The 21,384-nt window shown below is 40.3% G+C and overlaps 1 protein-coding gene and 1 pseudogene across 1 annotated transcript; one reads left to right on the top strand and one right to left on the bottom strand.

The window, feature by feature from the left end:
* Nucleotides 1-3,588: 3,588 nt before the first annotated feature.
* Nucleotides 3,589-4,485, bottom strand: LOC101978085 (vomeronasal type-1 receptor 4). Its single transcript, XM_005341982.2, has one exon. It carries the CDS (start codon nucleotides 4,483-4,485, stop codon nucleotides 3,589-3,591), a length of 897 nt encoding a protein of 298 aa, XP_005342039.2.
* A 15,395-nt stretch (nucleotides 4,486-19,880) lies between these two features.
* LOC101977810 (vomeronasal type-1 receptor 4-like) lies at nucleotides 19,881-20,806 on the top strand (annotated as a pseudogene).
* The last annotated feature ends 578 nt before the right edge of the window (nucleotides 20,807-21,384 follow it).

The following is a 21,384-nucleotide window of genomic DNA, read 5'->3' as shown; positions in this document are numbered from 1 at the left end:
CTGATTAATTTTGGCTTGGTGTTTATTTTGTCTGATATAGAATACCTATCCCTTCTTGTTTCCAGTTTCCATTTTCATGATCTATCCTTTCTCATGCATTCACTTCATTCTATGTGTGTTTTATTTTGAGTCTATGTACACAGCATATGGTTGGGGGATTTTTAAATCCAAACTTCCAGTCTACATTATTGACTGAAGCATTTATACCTCTTGCATTTCATGTTCTCATAGGAAAATGATTTTATATCTTGCCATTTGGATTTCTGTTATCTTCTGTGACTCATTACTCATTCATATATGTATTATTTAATCTCCAGTTTAGATGGGTGCTGTTTTTGTCTTGTTAGTGATTTCTAATTTCATTTCTTCTGTGTATAATATTTCATTAGTGAATCTTGTACTGCTTGCTTAGTGGCTATGAATTCTTTTAGTTTCTGTTCATCACCAACTCTGAACTATAGTTTTCTATTGACATAGAAACTATGACACTTATTATCTTTCAGGGATCCATAGTATTTTTCAGATCCTTTTGGATTTTACATTTTAGGCTACTAAATCAGTAGAAATTTTAATTGTTTTACTTCTAAAGAGATGTGCCATTTTTATCTTCATGTTTTCAAAATTCTAACTATGTTAGGAATTTTAATTTGATGTGTTATAAAGAGGACCTTATTTTGGATATTATCTATTTGGATTTTAAAATGCCTCTTGCATTTGGATTTCCTTCTCATTCCTAATATTTGAAAACTTTCTAAATTCTTTATTTAATATTTTCTGCACTGTGTTGTAAATGGGATCAGGTTTTGTAGTGTTGTGGACTAAGTGGGAGAAGGGGTTGTTCCCTGGGTTTTTAGGTTGTTTGTATTTCTATACCTCTGAAGGGGTGATTACATCTTCTACTTTTATGTAAGTACTATTGAGTGAGCTTCTTTATGATAATTAATTGCTCCAGGCTGGGAAAATTCTAAGTATTGACATTCCCCTGCATCTTCTGCTATGCCCAGTATCAACAACTCGTGTATATTTCAACACAGAGTGTACACACCCATACTCAGGAATACTGGAGCTTATACATACTTACCATCATTCCCAGACTCTCGCTTTCACCCACACACACTCACAATGCAGACACCAACACAAAGGTCAAGTCCCACTCTGTCACATAATCACTCACACATTCATCTTCATTGTGTTTCTCAGTACCTTGTACAGATATGTAAATTTGTGCTTATCTACAAGCCTGTGAATTCCATAAATAAGTTGTCCTTGTATGTTCTTTACATTCCTTTCAACCTACCACACACAATCTGGACAGCATTGTCCACATGCAGCATTTAAACAGCCTCTGATGTTTGCTGTGAATGCACAGGGGGTGATGTGAAAAGCCAAAAAGATCTCTTGCCACCTGACAATATTGGTGAGATGAGCTGGTTTCAAAAGAGCAACATTGGGAAGAAATTATATCTCACAAGGACATGAGGTTTTCAGGTCGAGGGTAGAATGGCTCTGAGACCATAAGGGTCAGCTTCCAAGCTGGACAGTGCTGGAAAGACAGCCTGAATTGGAATGTATTTTATAGGGGGGACACACAAAAGAGCTTTGCTGGAATGTTCTTCACCAAATAAGGCAGAAGATAGGGTTTCAAAAGAAGGTTGTCCAAACCCATTGGGTAACACCCAAGTCCATGATAAGAATAAACTTCTTTGCCGGGTGAAGATGGAGGCCATTTGCTTCACACAGTGCGTGTGAGGGGATGCCAGACCAAACACCCCCTTTACTCAAGGTTGAAAGAGGAAGCTAGCCCATGGGCAGGCAGCCTCCCATGGTGGTCAAATTTCAGGCATCCTCAGCTCCTCCATATCCTGCATGCATGACCTTGACCCAGTACCCATAACTCCATACGACCTGAACTTTGCTCCTGGGTGATTTTGCCCACTCATGCCCAAGGTCCCATCCTCTGTCAGGCTCACTACCTTTTCTCTGCAGGTCTTTTCTCCCTCCCCTTGTCTATCATGTCCCCCAGCTCCACTTTCTTTATTTATACCCTGTATGTGTCTTAGTCCATTGCCCACCAAGATCGACCTCCCCCTCTCCTGCTCCTTTCCCCACAGCACACTTTATCACATTCCAATGAACTATAACCTTCTTTTGCCTTTTAACCATGCATTGTCATTTTACCCTCTGTTAACGGGACACCTTGTCATCCTCCTCGCCTCCAGAACCCAGTATCCTCAAATTGCTCACACACAGGCTGTCTTTGTGACCTAAGCCCAGCACTGACTTGAGTCCCTGAGCAACATGTGGTATCCTGCTGCCTTCTCACTCTCCACCTTCTGCTCTTCCCCAGCACTTTGTAAACCCGCCCTCCAGGCTCTCTGCTCCACCATCTTAACTCTGTCATCCCATTTCCCTGTGTCCTCTGTCGCTCTCATCTGTCACACAGTCAGAAATTCTCACCCTTCTAAACACTTCACTATTAAACAATTGCTGCTGGTTATTGTTGACATGTGCCCCAAGAGTTGGAGTGTGTGCACAGTGATCAAATTCTGAGGCAGGTCAAATGGAGAAAAATTATGAGAAATGAATTTCAGAGAAGTTAGTGAAAATTTTCTCTGGATATGTTTTTTTTTTGCTGGTTTTCAGCACCATAACTGATCCCTTCAGCCCCTGCTAGGATATTGATTTTCAGGAATGCTATAGTTGAACAGTGGATGCTTTTTCAGACTGTAAGCTGAGGATAATGGAGATAGGATCAAGGTAAGTAAGATGTTGGAAGCCTCTTGTTCCTTCTGGTGTTGACTTGATTGGCTGCTCTAGATTCCAAACCACATTGTTTTTAACCGGGGCCTCCAAACTACTATAGGATTCAGTAGTGTACATGGGTTCTGTATTGCATTGGGGATCTTGGACTGGACTGCATTACCCTGCACAAGGCAGGATGCCTGCATGACACTGCTCCTCTGTGTGGTGCACTCAGTTCCAACCTGCAGGACCACCACCATCTACCTACTGTTTTCTGGGCCTCTCTTTCATGTTCATCCTCTGATCACACTAATGATACTATTTTAAAAAAACATATCTATTAATTCCACATCTATCCCAGATACCTTCTGGATCTGGTTTCACTCTTCAACAAAAGCTTTACACATGATAGGAACATTTGAGATAAATACATGGATAATTGTTATACTCCTTTATCCATCACTCATTTCTCCACTGTATTTTCTTCTATCAAATGTTTTCAGGAGTACACCACTTGTTCAGTCATTGTGATTAAACCAACTTTCAAGGACTGGGGCTCATTTATTTCATCTGTGTCCAGCTATATGAATTCCAATGACAATCTTCAGGTTGCTGTGCAACAGCATGAACACAATCAGCTTTACTTCCTTCCATGAAGAATATGTAGCTCCCACATTCAGGCATCTGGGTACACCAATGCCCTTTGGAGTTTACAATGGAAAGACAAGTGACTCCTCCATAGTTTCTGGATTGATGTTTTGAGCATGAAGAATGACTAAACAATTGCACATTGTCTCAATACATACAATTCACATAATTATTTCAGAATTAAGAATTTTATATTCCTTAGAAGCAAAGCCTGGGGAAAATGGAGTTATGATTCATGAGAAGAAAAGGGCTGACAGTGAGAAAACACATGGAGATCAGGGCATTGATGTTCACCAACCACCAACTGGGATTAAACTGAAGGGCAACATTAACATTTAATATGGAGGAGAGTGTGTGGAAACTCACAAAGGAGCCCACCAGGACAAGGATTCTCTGGGTGGCTCTGGACTCAGGGCAGGATCTGGGGGAAACTCTGAGGCTGTGAATGTGTTGAACCCTCTGCTTGTGCCTGTACAGAAGAAGAACCATGGAGCCACTGGACCAGATCATGAGCAAGGACAATACCACTTCAGGAAATACAAAGAATGCTGCATATAATGAGTTTGTTATGCTGTCAAGACCAATGAAAAGACAGTACCTCAAATATCTTTTCTTTGTCAGGTTTTTTCTATTCCATTTGCCAAGCACATAGAGAGGAAAAATGGAATTCACCACTAAGTACAGGATCCAGCAGAGGGAAATGGAGAAGCCAATGTACTTGGGAGCTCTTCCTTTGAGAGCCTTCCAACAGGAGTTCATGGGACTGATGGTGATGTTCTGGAAGATGCTCAAGAGGCAGGTGATGAAAATGGACACACTCCTGCCCACTCGCTGCATGTACAATATAAGTTGGCATACAAAATCACTGAAGAAGTACTTTAACCCAAAAGCTGCAATTGTCTGGGGAATTCCTCTGCCAAGAATGACCAAAGAGTTGACTATAATCAGGTGCCTGAGAATCAAATCAGTGGACCTTAATGTGCCCTCATTGTAGAAAAGGACTAAATAATGATAAAGCAGAGAGAAATTTCCCAGGATTCCAACTGCAGTCTGTGATAAGAACATCAGTCCCATGGCCACGTCTCTGGAGTCCATTCCCTCTCTCAGCACATATTCCTTTGAATGATTGCAACTGTTCTTCCAGTGAACAAAATGACTCATTAAAAATTTTGTAGTGAGGCACAGAGGTTTAGACCTGTAGTCACCAGCTCCTCAGGAGGCTGGGGTAGAAGTGTGGTGTGTGTGTGTGTGTGTGTGTGTGTGTGTGTGTGTGTGTGTGTATTTAACACCAAGTACAACTTTCATTGTTAAAATATTGAGATGTACATATGAATGGGAGGAATTCCCAGATTGATTTCTTAAAGAAGTCAACTTTAAAAATCAGGTGATGAAAACCTAGAGGAAGCAATGGAAATTGAGAGCAGTGGAGAGAAAGCATAACTCAACATGTGCAGTACAAACTGATATTTGATAGTTATTTTGAAAAAGAGAACTATTTTGATCCCATCAGTGGAAATGAGTCCTTACTTTTTCATTATCTTTTTTCTTTTGTTTTGTCCTCTTTTATGTGTTTTGCTGTGCTCACTGGTTCATACACATATATACATACACATATTTGTTTATTTTCCCCTCACTTGTGGCATTTTTAAATGTCTATCAATTTTAAAAATCTTTTCTTGCCTTGTCTATTGAGGGTTGGGGTTTTGATGAGTAATTTGAGTTTGTTTTCTATTGTTTTCATTTGTCTGTTTCTATGGTTTATTTTCTCTCTTATCTTCTGTGACAGCCAATTCTACAATTTTCCCTTGCATTCTTACTTTACATTGTTACTTTAAAATTTCCATTCTTCTTTTTTAAAAATATTTTTAGTTGTTGATGGACCTTTATTTTACTTATTTGTATGTGGTGCTGAGGATCGAACCTAGGGCCTCACACATGCTAAGCAAGTGCTCTTCCACTGACTACAACCCTAGCCCTTTTCCTCCTCCCTTAAATCATCACATGATACATATCCTCTGCATTCTCTCTGTTCAATCTTTTATATCATGAACTCTTTTCTACCCTCTTATCATATGTCCTTTTCTCTTAGTTAACTCTGCTCTTACCACCTTTTAGCATAATTGTTTATATAACTCCTGACTCCACCATTAATGCCATTCTCTTGTTGCATTAATGGCAGATCCAGTTCATGGTTACTTTTTATGATTATTATTTTTTTTTTGCTGCTGGAAATTGCTGACCCTACCATTTCTGTTTTTTATTTCAATTTACAAAGTAAATGGCATAGTAGGAACCAAGTATTTAGTTTAATGCTGTTTAATGTTTACATAGGTTGTTGTTTATTGTTCGTTTACCCTTTTCTGTGACTTTATGGAAACTATAATGACCCCATGAGTTCACAGGGTAGAATCTCTGCTGCTAAAATAAACTCAGTCAATGACACAAAAGTTAATGACACTCAATCTTCAGCTATACCTTAATACAAAGAATAAAAGAGACAAAAGGCCAAACTAATGACTAGGCCCCAAGTAGAAACAGCTAAAGGTAGGCCCCAGGTCCAACCTATGGACATCCAATGCTGTAGTTGAAACAGAGAGAAGTAACCCAAAGACAGCACACCCATGAGAAGTTCTCAATTCAGATCTCTCAGGACACTTTTTTTCCCTAAAATAGATCATATTCTAGGTCACTGTGTAAGTCTTACGAATACAAAAAAAATGTGATGTTATCCTGTGAATCCAATCAGATCAGAATGCAATGAAAATACAAATCAACAACATGATATATAGAAATCATAAAAATACACAGAAATTGAAAAACATATTTTAAGTGAGGGATTAATAATAGAATAAATGAGAAAAGAAATAAAAAAGTTTTTACAAACAAATGAGAACAGAGACAAAACACACTAAAATTCCTAGGACAGTTCTAAGAGGCAGTTCTAAGAAGAAAATTCATAGCATTGAATTCCTACACTAAAAATTATCAGAAATATCTCAAATGCTAAACATCAAGACCTAGAATAGAAAGAACAATCTTATATGAAATTATCAGAATTCAAACCATTCAAATTATAAACATCAGAACCAAAATTAATAAAATTTAGGATTAAACAAGCAATACAGCAGAGTATGGTAATGTAAACCTGAAATTCCAAGAGCCCAGGAGGCTGAGACAGGAGGATCCCAAGTTCAAAGACAGCCTCAGCAACATAGCTAGGCCTTAAGCAACTCAGCGAGACCCTGTCTCTAGATTTAAAAATAAAAACAAAAAATAAAGAGCTGGGGGTGTGGCTCAAGGGTTAAGGGTCCTTGGGTTCAATCCCTGGTATCAAAAAAGAATAAAGGAAGAAAAGCAATATGAATGATTAATAGAACAAAGAAGAGATGACTCTTTGGAAAGATTTACAAACCTTTTGCCATCTGACTAAAATAAAAAGAAAACCCAAATCAACAAAATAAGAGATGCAAAAGGAACTATCACCACAGACAATTCTGGATTACAGAGGATGATTAGAAACTAATTGAATATTGATTCATTCTCTCTCTCCCTCTCCCTCTCCCTCTATTTCTGTCTCTCCTTCTCCCTCTCTCTCTCCACAGCCCTCCACAGCAATTTTTATTTTTTAAATTTTGAGACAGTCTTACTAATTTATTTAGGGCCTCACTAAGTTTCTTGGCCTGACTCTGAACTTGCAATTCTCCTGATTCAGTCTCTGAGTCACTGGGATTACTTGCATGCACCACGGCACCCAGCTGTTATACTCTATTAAAATGGAGAATCAACAAATTTCTAGACATATATGACCTGCTCAAATTGAACCAGGAAGACAGAGAAAACATAAACATACCAAGATCAAGTAAGGAAATTGAATCAGCTATGAAACTCTTTTCAATAATGAAAAGCCCAGGATCAGATAGAGTCTCCACTGAATTCTATTATATCTTTAAAAAAGAACTAACACAAGACTACCTCAAATTATTCCATAAAGTAGAAAGGAGGAATACTTTATGTTATATGAAGGATTTATAATCTTAATAGCAAAATCATACAAAGAAATACCAAGGGAAAAAATCTACAGACCAATAATTCTGATAAACAGAGAAGTAAAAGTATTTACTAAGATATTAGCAAATTTCCTTCAAAAACACTTCAAGAAGGTAATATACCATGTACAAGTAGGTTTTATACCAGGGACTCATGAAGTTTTACCATATGCAAATCAATAAATGTAATGCCCCCCATAAAAAGAAATTAAGGACAAAATCATAGGATCATCTCAATAGAAATAGAAAAAGGCTTTGACATGGTTAAATTTAGCATACTACATTGATGCAGCCACCTCAATATTTATAGCAGCTCAATTCACAATAGCTAAACTGAATAACCAACCCAGATGCCCTTCATTAGATGAATGGAAAAAGAAACTGTGGTATATATATACACAATGGAGTATTACTCAGCCTTAAAGAAGAATAAAATTATTGCATTTAAAGATAAATAGATGGAGTTGAAGAATATCAGGCTAAGTTAAATAAGCTAATCCCCAAAACCCAAAGGCTAAATTTTTCTCTGATAAGTGAATGCTGATCCATAATGGGGGGTGGCAAGGGAAGAATGGAGAAACTTTGGATTGGACAAGAAGAGGGAGGGGAAGGGACAGGGTGGAGGAGGAAAGATGATGGAATAAGGGGGACATTGTTACCCTATTGTACATACCTGTAGGTGTGACTGCATTAATGTGTGACTCTACATCATGTACAACCAGAAAATGTAACGTTGTGCTCCACTTGTGTAAGAAATAACAGAAAGTTTAAAAAAAAGGAAAGTTGCTTGAACAAATTGCAGCATCCATTCAAGTTAAAAACACTGGGGAAAATAGAGAAAAAAGACCTTAATATCATAAAGTTCATGAAAGACCACTCCAGTGGCAACGCCATCATGAAAGGAAGATAACTGAAAGTATTTGCTCTAAAATCAGGAACAAGGCAAGGGTGTTCCATTCTGTATGATCCTTGAGATTTTGGCTGTAGAATCGAAGAGAATAAAATTAAAGGGATATAAATAGGAAAAGAAGAGGTCAAATTATCATTTGGTGATGACATGATCCTATGTTTAAAGTATCCACAAGAATATTTGTGAAGTTGATAAATTAATTCACCACAGTAGGAGGTTACAAGATCAATGTTCAGAAATCAATAGCTTTCCCATGTTCTAACAGTGACACTGCTGGCAAAGAAATCAGGAAAACCATCCCATTCACATAACCTCAAGGAAAAAATGCTTGTGAATAAATCTAACCAAAGAGGTGAATGATCTCTATAATTAAAAGTACAGAATTCTGAAGAAAGAAATTGAAAAGAACCTTAGGAAATGGAAAGACCTCCCATATTCTTGGATAGGCAGAAATAATTTTGTCAAAATGTCTACATTTTTAAAGACATTATTCCTTGAAATCTTCATCAAAATACCAAAAAACTTTCTCAATGTAACTAGGAAAACAGTCCTAAAATTCCCTCAAAAAAATAAAAGACCCAGAAGAGCCAAAACAATCAGGAGCAAGACTAGTGCTAGAGAAATCATAATACTGTACCTCAAATTATATCATAGAGTTATAGGAGAAAAAGAGCAGATATTGGCATCAAAAAGATATGAAGTCCAGTGAAATAGAAGACAAAGAGACTGACTCACAGAGTCACAGGCATCTGATACTTGACAAGACTGCCAAAATATATGTTGGAGAAAAGAGAGTCTTTATAACATGTGGAACTGGAAAAAATGGAAAACCATGTGTAGAAGAATAAAATTAGATCCTTATCTCCAACCTGAACTAAAGTTAAATAAGTGGATGAAAGACTAAAACCTTTGCTACTGCTAGAACAAGAAATAGATTCAACATTGCAACATATTGCTGCAGACACCAACTTTCTTAACAAGATACCATTACTCAAGAAATAAAACCAAGAGAGATGGCATCAAATGAAAAAGCTTTTTAATATCAGTGGAGATCATGATGAGAGATTCTGCAGAAGAGCAGATAACTTTTGCTAGATTTTCTTCTGACAGAGGGTTAACATTCAGAATACATAAAGAATTCAAAATGTGTAACTTCAAAAGTAAAAATGCCACAATACAAAACAAACATGTATCCCCTGGTGCAGTGATTCAAGTCTGTAATCCCAGCAGTTTGGAAGGTTAACCAATAGAATTGGGAATTCAATTCCAGAACTTTGCAATTTGGCAAGGTCCTAAGCAACTTAGCAAGACCCTATTTCAAAATAAGTGCAAAAAATCGGCTGAGGATGTAGGTTGAAAACTAAGTGTCCCTGGATTCAATTGCTATTAAAACAAACAAAAAAAAACTCACTCAAGTAGGGGAGGGGAGGGAGGATAGTAGAGGATAGGAAAGGTAGCAGAATACAACAATTACCAATGGGCATTATGTAAAAATGTGGAAGTGTAACAGATGTGATTCTGCAATCTGTATTTGGGGTAAAAATGGGAGTTCATAACCAACTTGAACCTAATATATGAAACATGATATGTCAAGAGCTTTGTAATGCTTTGAACAACCAATAAAAAAAATAAATGGGTTAATGAAGAGGCATTGCCCAAAAAAAGAAATATAAATGGCACACAAATATATGAAAAAAAAATTGTTCAACAATCTGGAAATCAGGGAAATACAAATCAAAAGTACACTAACATTCCATCTCACACCAATTAGAATGGCAATCATAAGAACACAATAATAAATGGTGGCAGGTAAGTGCGGAAGGAGGTTCACTCACTGTTAGTGTGACTATATATCAGTAAAACTACTCTGGAAAGCAGTATGGAGATTTCACAAAAGATCAGAGATGGCACCACCATATGACCCAGCTATCCCACTCCTTGGTATTTATCCACAAGAACAAAACTGACCATATTAGAGTGTGCAGGCATATCAATATTTAGTGTAGAGCTATTCATCATAGCCAGGTTATGGACCAGACCAGGTGCCCATCAGGAGATGAAGAAATTAAGAAAATGGGGTGTATATTCACAATGGAGTTTTACTCAGCCATAAAAATGAATGAAATTATGTCATATCCAATAGGTGGATGGAACTCGAGAGCATCATGCTAAGTGAAATAAGAGACTCAGAAAATCAAGGGGTGAATGGTTTCTCTCATAGGTGGAAACTAGTGTGAAGTAAGGGGATCAGGGAAGGGGTCTTATGAGGGAAGACAGGTGGGCCAGGAGAATCAGATTAAGGGGGAGGGAGAAGGGACAGAGTAGAGAGAAAATGGGGAATGAATTTGACAATATCACACTATGTCCATGCATACATAGGCCACAATGAATTCCACCTGTATGCATATCTATAAAGGGCCAATTAAAATTGATAAATAAAAGGAAAACCAGTACAGTTGTCAAAGACAAATGGAAAGAAGGAGAAGGGGAGAGAAAGAGGAAGCACTGGGGACTGATATGGAGTTGATTAAATCCCGTGCATGTATGGTTAAGTCAAAATGATGCAACTATACTGTGAAACTATAATGTACCAATAAAAGCAAAAGTTATACTAGAACAAAAGTATAGTAAAATACTATAGAATACTATAGAATAATATATAGAATAAATAAATACTTATTTATATTTAAAATTAAATCTTATAAATAATTATATAATAATAATACTATAGAATAATATGGAATAAATAAATAATTATTGAAAAATACTTTTTCCCTAAACCATGAAACATGAAATACTAATTGCTTATAAAAGAGGATAAAATTAAGTCCCTAGAAATTCCATGCTAAAATCTTATATTTATCAATACCTATTAACCTTCTGATAAAAATGCAAGTTTTGAAAGACAAAAGAAAGATGTACATGGAATATGAAGACCAGGAACTCCTGGGCACTGTGTGGATTGAAACACAAATCAATACACGCCAGGGACTTGAGTTAAGGTGAGAACATTAACAAACCAGAGGAAACAACACAAAGTACCTTTGGTCCTGACAACCACTGTCCAACACTCATAAAGATATGTCCCTTACCTGGTGCATTCCAAGTTCATCAGGGGAGGAATTCTCACCTCGAGCATCACACACCATAGGTGATTCTGTGGGGATACAATTTCTATCTCCACTGAGAGGATCAGAAATGGATGCTGGTCTGCATTTCTGTTCAGGATTAGGACATTCTCATGGTTTTATCTTCATCTTCACTGTAGGCATGAAAGCATGGTAAACACAGCTACATTGATACCAATAATTTAGTTCATGATGTACTATGGTCAGCAGGGTGCTTTAACCACCACAGTGCTTCAGCACTACACAACCAGATTTCAGTATTAACATCTGGGATTATTAACAATAGTCAACTTCAGTGGGGACTTTATTACATTCCATCTGGAGCCATCCTGGGTTGACACAGGGTCAGGGACAGCACCCCTGTTACTAACTAAGCTCATAACACAAAAATGATCCCTCTCCCTACTCTGAATCTATACCTATCCCAAATTCTCTTCCTCAAACTTCCCTCCTTACACACTCAGCCTCAGAGACGCAAACAGAAAACAATCACTATGATACCTATTTGCAAGATGCTGGGCTCAGTGTGAGGTCCTGACACCCAGCATGGAGGCAGGGAGGGAGTTGGGCCCTGAGATAAAGGTCTGTGCTCCTGTGACCTCACTTCCCCTCAGGGCTGCAATTATCACTTCACCTGGAGAGGCAAGGACAGTGCAGGCCTGGGGACACTGTTCAAAAACATTTCTCTAACTTGCTAATTACTAAGGCAATCATGAGTTCCTTGTTAGTAAGTTGAGGAGTTTGAGAGAAGATGCTGCTTTTCCATGATCCCTGGAGGCTCATAGGGTCTCATATGGAAGTTTCAGAAAATGTTGAGGGGTGACCTATGAGGGACGTGCCAAGAATTTGTGTCTCACTGGACTCCAGGCTTGCCTGAGTTCTTCTACCCTAATTGTTGTTAATTCTTAATATTCAGATATTTGAGTTTCTGATTCTCAAAAAAAAAGAAAGAAGAGAAGAAGATAAAATAAATAAATACATACTTGCATAAGTAAAATGGGAGAAATCTGAGAAGGATGTCTAATGAGATAAAAGGAAAAGCAAAAATATAATGTCATGATTTAGAATGCCCTGGACTTATTTGTATAATTGAATATGACTTAATTTAAATATTATGATATAAAATATTGTAGGAAAATTACTTTATGAATATTACCCCAGCGGTGGTAGGTAGTCCAATCAGAAGTGTATCACTAAAAGAGAGATGTTTATGACACTCTTTCACAAACTCACCAGCATTAGAGGATCATATTTATTGAGTCTCATACAAGCAGATGCTACCACCTCAATCCACAGCACTAAAAGGTTTTCAGAATCGTTACACATACTTTTGCAGGCAAATTAAAGAAATTTGTATTGACAGGTAACTAAGGAAGTAAGGGGAAAAGGTGAATTTTCATGGTCAAAAGCAATCCTTTGGTTTTGAAAACTTAAACAATGTCCACCGTACATTTGCCCATGAGGGTTTTATGCTGAAGGAGAGGTTGAGGGACACAGGAAACAAGACAACAATCACCTCTGACCTATCTGTCAGTCTGGGGGTTCCCTCAAGCGCTCTCTGACTCCAAAACTCCCCAGAAGCACTCATGACATCCACAGAACACCCTTGTGCCCAGGATTTCCATTCATTGCAGGTTAGTGAGGCAGGTTTCAGCCAGCCCAGGGCAGATGCTAACAGGCAGAGTCCAGAGGAGGCTCATGTGTGGAGCTTCCCATCCTCCTCCCTGTGGGTCACAGATGCTCTGCTTCCCAGCACCTCTGGATTCTGTCAACCAGGGCAGGTCACCCAAGCCTTGGTGCCCAGAGCTGCTCCTGGAGCCTGTCACTCGCTGTCCACATGGCTGTGTTTAGCCTCAGCCACTCCAGAGGCTGGCATTTACCACATGGCTACAAACTCAGCACAGAACACATCCTGAGAGTGTCTGGTGGCCAAGGACCAAGCAAACACAGCCCCTCCTCTCAGGAATGAGAGATCAAGGGCCTGGAGACCACTGCCTGGTAGCTTAAAGGCAAAGGCCTGACCTCACTGAGGTAAGGCTGATTCTCCACTTCAGTCCACCTCCTTGTCTCTCCTGATGGCTCTCTTACAGCAAAGTGAGCATGTTTCCCTGGAAATCTGCATTTTTTCATCACTGACAGGACTCAGGCAGTAGAAGAATCATGTGAGTATGAACACCACTTGGAGGAGGCAGAAAGGGGCAGAGGAAGTTTTAATGAAGCAGTGACTCTATCCTGTGAGTCCATTACACACATTTTCAAATTTCCATTTCATCTGGATTGCACATTTATCTCCTTGGCCTGCCAACATCACCATGTTAGACTAATTCTTCAGTGTGCACTCCATTCATGTATCATGGAATAGAGCCATATGGTGGACAACACAAAAGCGAATCCATTTCCACACTCAGATCAATATGTAAGACTGTAGTTCATTCTCACATACTCTAGGGACTCAATTATTTGCCTTCACACCCTCATTCCCCAATCTCACTTTCATGTGCAACTGATATTAAGAGCTTGATCCTATTCTTATCACTGATTCCAATTCAATAACGAGGACAAAGTTTTGACAAGAGCAAGAAAAAACGTATGCCTTGCAGGTAAAAGAGAAATGCAGAAGGCTTCTGCCCCAGAGGCTGTGAGTCTCACTGCCAGGAAAACCTTGAGCTTTTAAAGAGGAGACACAAGGCAACAATCCAATTGTGCCGTCAGGAGTCATGGTCATTTGTGGCCTTAAGGACAGCCATTGCTTAGTTCTCCACTGTATCCCCAGAGTCTAGATTCCCTCATTCCTGTCCCCATGAGCTGGGGAACATAACTGTTCTTAGGATGTGCAGAAGGTTCACCTTGCTTCCCCCATGGTTACGGAAGGGAACAGGGAGAAGAGGAAGGACGGGGAGGTGTCAGTAATAAAATGAGCCACAGTGGCAGAGCAGCAGGCTTCTACTCAAAACATGAAGTGGAGCCCTGGAACCCACAAGCAAACAGTAGACAAGTGTCACACACACACACCCAGTTTCACATGTTGGTCCTTCCCATGGCAGGTGGTGTGTGTGCAGCTCAGTAACTCTGCACATGTGTGAAACTATGCATATCAGCCAGTGAGTGCCAGGGAAAGGGTGGTCACATTCTTTCTTTATATTCCACCCAATCCCACTGCCCCACAGCAGGGAAATATTCTACATACACAGCATTTACCAGATGATGACTGCTATCAATGTGGGTGGTGTGGTAAGTAATTTGAAGTGTGGGGCCATTTCTGAGAGTGGTGACATGGTGACAGATGGGAGAGTGCAGGAAGTGGAAGTCCCGTGCTCACCTGAGGTGCAGAGGGTGGGGCCAGGTGGTGTAAACAGTGGGATAGGGAGAGACGGCAGTGGGTGAAGTGCACACAGGGTTAAGAGGTGATTTGTCTCCTATGTGCTCCAGGTGTTTGGGGGCACAATAAAAAAGGATGTGCAAAGAAATTGAGTGAGAGACATTTGAGTCTGGGGTAAAGAGATTAATAGTCAAAGGAACAAAGGAGAAAAAGGAAAGATGACCATGGGCTGATGTCACCAATGGGCAGGGGTAGGAAATGGTGCTGGAAACCCAATGTTCACCAGGGACTATAGAAAAGGGGAGGAGGTACCTATCATCTATTTGATTCAAAGATAAAGGAAAGATGCAAGCCCCTGACATCTGGATGGAAGAATAACCTATTCCTCTCTATTTACTGCAGCCATGGAGAGGAAGTGGGGGGACCACAGAGGAGCTGTTTCTAGAGACCTGGTAACAGTAAGATGGGGATGGCTTGAATAGGGTAACCAGGGTGGGGGTCCCAGGGCAATGGGCACTGACTGATTTGAACAACTCCATGGGATCTGGCATTCAGGGACTCTCCCTGTCTGGACCAGGCCCTCAGGGAATTGTGTCAGGTGCACAGTAGGCAGTGTGTGAGGTGGTTTGAAAAAGTACATAATCAGCTGATCAAGAATGGGAACTGACCTTCTTCTGGCCAGGTCCTCCCAATTATATCAACATGAAAAACTTTAAAACTCCAATGTATTAAATGCAGGGGTAGAAATATCCTGAGTCATTAATATACAAGATAGAAATAGAGGCAAAGATAGAAATAGAGACAAAGATAGAAATAGAGGCAAAGGAGGAAGATGGAAGGGCAGACCCAGAACCCACCACAGACCAGAAAGAGGGCAGATAAGGAACAGCTGACCAGAGAGGTGGTGACAGGGCAAATGCTCTAACTGTCATCATTGAACACTGAGATGTTGAGAGGCTTGAAGTTTGGTCACTGGAGCAGAAAATAAGGGCAGAGTTCCTTAATCCTGAACTCACCTCAGGAACCTCAACTCCCAATTCAACCTCAAACCCACCTCTTCCAACCCCATCCTCCTCCATCTTTCTCCTGGGGACAGAGCTCTGTGTTCAACATATGTGTGGGGTCAGTTAGGACATGACCCTTGGTTTCTCTGGTGTCTCTTCTTGTCCTTCAGCTATGCCACATGGGCGGAGCAACATCTCTTCACACTTAGCCTTGAACACTAGAAGAGTCTGCCTTTGAAGGAGGTCTTTGCTATTTGTGGTTCTCCTAGCCTTCCTAGTTCTCCCAACGCATGCCCTTCCAGCTCCCTCAATGCCCTGTGTCTAACTTGTCTCTAAGACCCACTGTCTCTCCCCAGTCTCTGCCTCCTTTACAGCCACTCTGTTTATAGCCTCTACTTAAGTCCAGGACAGCAAGCCCACCCTCAATCCTGTTTACTAAAAGCTCAGAGATCTTACATCTTCTAACGTTGCCAAACACCTACCGTTAGTATTGTTCTCACTCACACCCCATCCCCAGGATCCCCTTTATTCCCAAGAAAACCATTTTAGACAAGGATTTTACTGCTATTTTATTCAGCCTTTTTGCTATTGTGACTAAAGACTTGACAAGAACAATATTAAGAAAAAACATGATGTCAGCTCTAATTGTTTCAGATGTCTCTGCCCTGGACAGCCAGCTCCTTACTTTGGGGCTGGAGGTGAGTCTGAACAACGTGGTGGAAGACTGTGGAAGAAGGAAGCTGCTCGTATGATGATTGGGAAGTAAAGAGAGACTCCATTTGTAAGATAAAGAAGAAATCCTGAATTCCCAATTCAACCTCAAACCGTCTCTGCCAAACCCATCCTCCTCCATTTTATACCCCAAAGGCAAGCCCCCAATGACCCACACCCTACTTACCTTGAGTTACCTCTCAATTAACCCATAAGGAAATTAAGTCACTGATTGGGCTAAGTCTTTCATAATCAATCTCTCTTCTAAATTTGCATTGTCTCAACCATGAGCTTTTGGAGGATACCACACATCCAAACCACCATAACTGATGTGATGAAAAGACCTGAGAAAGATTACTTTAGAGGAGACAAATTTATTGGGCTCATGGTTTCACCAGTCTCAGTCCATAGATGGCCAACTTAGTTGCTCTGGACCCAAGATGCGGTAGCATTTCATGATGTAAGTCTGCAGAGGAGGAAAGAAGGTCAGAAAAATCAAAAAGGAGAGAGAGAGAGAGAGAGAGAGAGAGAGAGAGAGAGAGAGAGAGACCCTGAAACTATTTCTCAACAGAGACAAAAAAAGCCCCAAGACATGCCCCAGAAACCACCCCTGCCTGCCTCACCCTGCCTGCCCACAGTTACCACCCAGGTAGTTCCTGTTAGGGGATCAATACACTGATTAGGTTAAGGCACTCAAAACCCAACCATTCCACCCCTGAATATTCCTGTAATAACTCACACATGAGCTTCCATGGGGCAACGCATATCTAAACCAAAATAAGTATATGCAGCCCATGTCTGCAGTGTCAAAGGGGCTCTGTGTCCTCATCCAGTAGCACTTTGCTCCTGTGTGCTTAAGCCCAGCTGTGTGCTGACTCCTTCTGCATTTCACCACCTTTCCCTCCCACCCACCTCCCCTTCTCTTCCTCACCTCCCCAGGAACCACTGGATCACCTTCTCTTTATGCCCTGCCCCTGTGTCGTCTTTCTCATGCCTCCTCCTCACACCTGTGCACTCACTGCCCAACCCACTGCACCCTACTACCACGAGTCTGGACCTGAATGGGAAAGACAACAGATATTTTCAAATCTATTTATTGAAATAAATTCTTGCAGATTTGGAGAAAATAGAAACAATAGAAAGGGTGAACACTTGGTTGCTCTGGAATTAATGTTTGTAGCAGGGGTGAATCTAGTAGTTACAGAAGTGGTAGATCTGACCTCTCAAACCATCTGATGCCACACTGGTAAGGGACCTTGTACAGCATTCTCCATTTCTTATATGAGTATTTTTCTCCCTCCTATCACTAATAGGATCAATGTAGATAGAGTGTATTTCCCTATAAATTTTTATATGAATTACAATTGAATTTTACAAGCAAGTATAGATTGGTTGACTCAAGTTTACACAGATGAGTCCACTGAATTTCCAGTTGAATGCTTGGTATCACATTTTCCTTTTACTTCTGTCTGTTTTGATATTCTCTCTGGTTATTTCATCTTTCCATTTCTCCACTAATAGCTTAAAGGATGATTCCACATGGGCAAATGATGAATAGAAGGAAATTGGATTTTTGGAATCAAGGAATGCCATAGGATGGCATAGCTCACTGCCAGGCCTTCACATGTCAGACCACAGAACTTACTGACCCCTCTGTAGGTGAGGATCTTCTTCTAAAGACCATAAATAATTAGGATCCTCTCCAAACACTCCAAAATCTCCTTAAGAGGTTCTAGGAAGAAACTTATAATTGTTTTTTGGTAAGTGTCACCTGGCAAGACAGTTTGCTGTCCTCTGCAACCCATTGCTGCTACAGGCACAGTGATAATTACTGGTCCGAGGAAAGGTGAGGTCACAGCGTCACAGACCTATATCTCAGGAGCTGTCCACATCTCTGCAGCACATGTCCTGGTCACAGAAGTCTCTGCACTGAGATCATATCCTGGTGAAGAGAAAGAACCTGCTGAGTGAGGAAAGGTCAGTCTGAGTGGAGCCTCTGTGAGGAGGGAAGACCCATTTCAAGAGTTTGGGTAAATATTCACATCAGAAAAAGGGGTTGTGGATGGAACCTGGTTGAGTGTGAAAATCACACAGAGAAAGCTGAGAAATTCCTGAGGAGTGGGCTCAGGCAGTGAAGAGCACTGGGCTGGTCCTGCACCAATCCCTTATGGCTCCTAGTTGAACAAAAGTAATCCTCACTGATGGTCACTGCTGAACTAGACTCTACTGATTTGTTAAAGTGCATGTGGAGGTTGTTTTAAAGCCAGTCAGGTGCTTCCTCTCCATTATAGGAGTTCTACACTGAATCTTCATGATTTCTAGAGGTGTACCTGTAGTCTCTACATGTTTATTATTTAGAGTAAGACAAATTTACAGATATCCTCTTGCCTTGTGTAGAAAGTGATCTTATGGTAACTTCTTGAGCAGAAATTTTTCTCTAATTCTGGGAAAAAAAAAAAACAGATGAAGACGGCCTTTGTACCAATCCTAAAACCACGTGATTTGAGATTTTGATAAGGTTATTTTCCTCTTGAAGTGCTAAGGAATTCATGAGTATAGGTCAGCAAAATGATTATGGGTTTCCAACATCCACCTGTTATCCATATATCATCTTGTTTTCACCTCTTGGAAAATATTCTTCTTGTTGTATCAAGTACACAACCTGGTGTAGAAATTTTATTGTGGAGTGTTTAGAGATGTATGGTAAACCTTTTCACCTTTTATTAATGTGAATGCACCAAAGAAATTATAATAGAGCAGGCACCTTTCCCGTGGTGCATCTGCATTAATAAAATGACTCAGTGTACCTTCATAAGTGATATTGATTTATAGAGTAATTCTTTCCAGAAAATAAAAACATGTTACAATGAAAACTTAAAATACCAGCAGTTTAGAAGATAATAGGAATTTTAAAATAGAACACTAAACATACAGTAGAATTATTTAAAGAATCTCACTCACTAGCATAGGAATCCTTGGTGTTTCACTGTAGAGTCTCTGTTACAGCTCAGCCAGGTTCAAGAGCACTTTGTTCCTATTCAGGCTGTACAATTCAACAGACACTGGACCTCTGCAATTCCTCTGCTCTGGATTGTTATGCAAAGCGCTCAGTGCCTGCCTCATGTTGTGAAGATTCAAGAAGTCATGATGTATATGACCTTCATACCAGGAATTTATGCACAATTGATGCTTTTAACTGTTTGAACAAAATTCAATAAACCTAATAGAATAAAGAACTCAAAGTAAATTTTCACATTTACTTTGGGTTCTGGAGAGTGGGCAATACTGGATTTTAGTTGAGAGGACACATGCAGCCCAAGCCTCCTCTTCTCCTGCAGGACCCTCTGGATGGGACAGCAGAAAACTGGCAGGATGGCAGCCAGTGATGTGGCTGTAGGCATCATCTTCCTGGCACAGACTGTGGTTGGAGCTCTGGGAAATTCCTCTCTTCTCCTCCATTACCTGGTCCTTGACTTCACTGGGTGCAGGGTAAGACACACAGACTTGATTCTTCAGCACTTGATTGTGGCCAACTTGTTAACTCTCCTGTGTAGAGGAGTTCCCCAGATAGTGGCAGCATTTAGTCTGGGATTTTCACTTAGTGATTTTGGATGCAAACTACTATTCTATCTTCACAGGGTGGGCAGGGGTGTGTCCATTGTTACCATGTGCCTTCTGAGTGTCTCCTGGGCCATCACCATCAGCTCCTGGGACTCCAGGTGGGCAGGGCTGAAAGTGAAAGCTCCCAGGTACATTGGTTTCTCCATGTTCCTGAGCTGTATCCTGTACATGCTTATAAATGTCATTATTCTTATGTACACAAATAGAAACAAGAGAAACAAAACCATCATCAATCAAAAAGATTAAGGATACTGTTCTGGTGTTAGTCATAATATAACCACAGACTCACTCTTTGCAGCATTGCTAACCTTCCCTGATGCCCTGTGTGTGGGGCTCATGCTCTGGGCCAGCAGCTCCATGGTGCTCATCCTGCACAGGCACAAGCAGAGAATGCAGCACATTCACAAGACCAGCTCCCTCAGGTCCTCCCCTGAGTCCAGAGCCTCCCAAACCATCCTCCTCCTGGTGAGCACCTTTGTGTATTTTACACAGTTTCCTGTATCTATCAAAGTTGCTTGACTGTTGTTTATAATCCCAACTGGTTTTTGGTGAGCACGGCTGCCGTATTGACTGGGTGTTTCCCAGCTGTGAGCCCTTTCCTGCTCATGAGCCAAGGCTATAGTGCATTCAGGTTCTCCTTGGCTTGGTTTCTGAATAAAAAAAAACTGTTACTTTGACAAACAATTAAATTGAGAGTTTTTGCACAATTCTTATTCATTTATTCTAACTCACCAAATCTTAAGCATGGTTCTATATAGTTACGTCACGTGAGAATGGTGTTTAATATCTATACCCTAGGTCACCTGGGCAGAAAGCTCTCAGATTTCTGGATACCTGGAGCCTGGCATTTTTCTGGGGTATGTGGGAACTGTAATAAGGCACTTTTCTGGTGCAAATTCTGCATCCATGTTTGGAGCAATCCTGAGTCCTCTATGTGAAGCATGTGCTCACCAGCCATTAATAATTTCTCTTTGCCTAAACAAGCATTCCTCTTTTTTTGCCTTACACTCTTGGATTTTTTGTTGATGTGATTAATTGGAACTTCATGCTTCTCCTTCAAACCTGGTTGCTGTCATTACCAGGAGTGAAGTAGAAAGCTCAAGTCTCCAGCACAGAGGATGAGGTTGCTGACCTTCAGTTTAACAGAAGACCTCCTGAATCTTACAAGGCACTATTCTTCCTATGTGATATTCGTCTTTGGTACCTTCCATTGCCACAGGCAATGCATCAGTATGCATCAGTATCTAGGGAATTC

The sequence above is a fragment of the Ictidomys tridecemlineatus genome, chromosome 15 (genome assembly GCF_052094955.1).
Source record: "Ictidomys tridecemlineatus isolate mIctTri1 chromosome 15, mIctTri1.hap1, whole genome shotgun sequence".
Lineage (NCBI taxonomy): Eukaryota > Metazoa > Chordata > Mammalia > Rodentia > Sciuridae > Ictidomys > Ictidomys tridecemlineatus.
This window is presented reverse-complemented; position numbering and strand designations above follow the sequence as displayed.

What these genes read in the sequence shown, in the direction of transcription:
- LOC101978085 (XM_005341982.2), bottom strand. Translation starts at nt 4,485, where the DNA reads ATGGACTCCAGAGACGTGGCCATGGGACTGATGTTCTTATCACAGACT.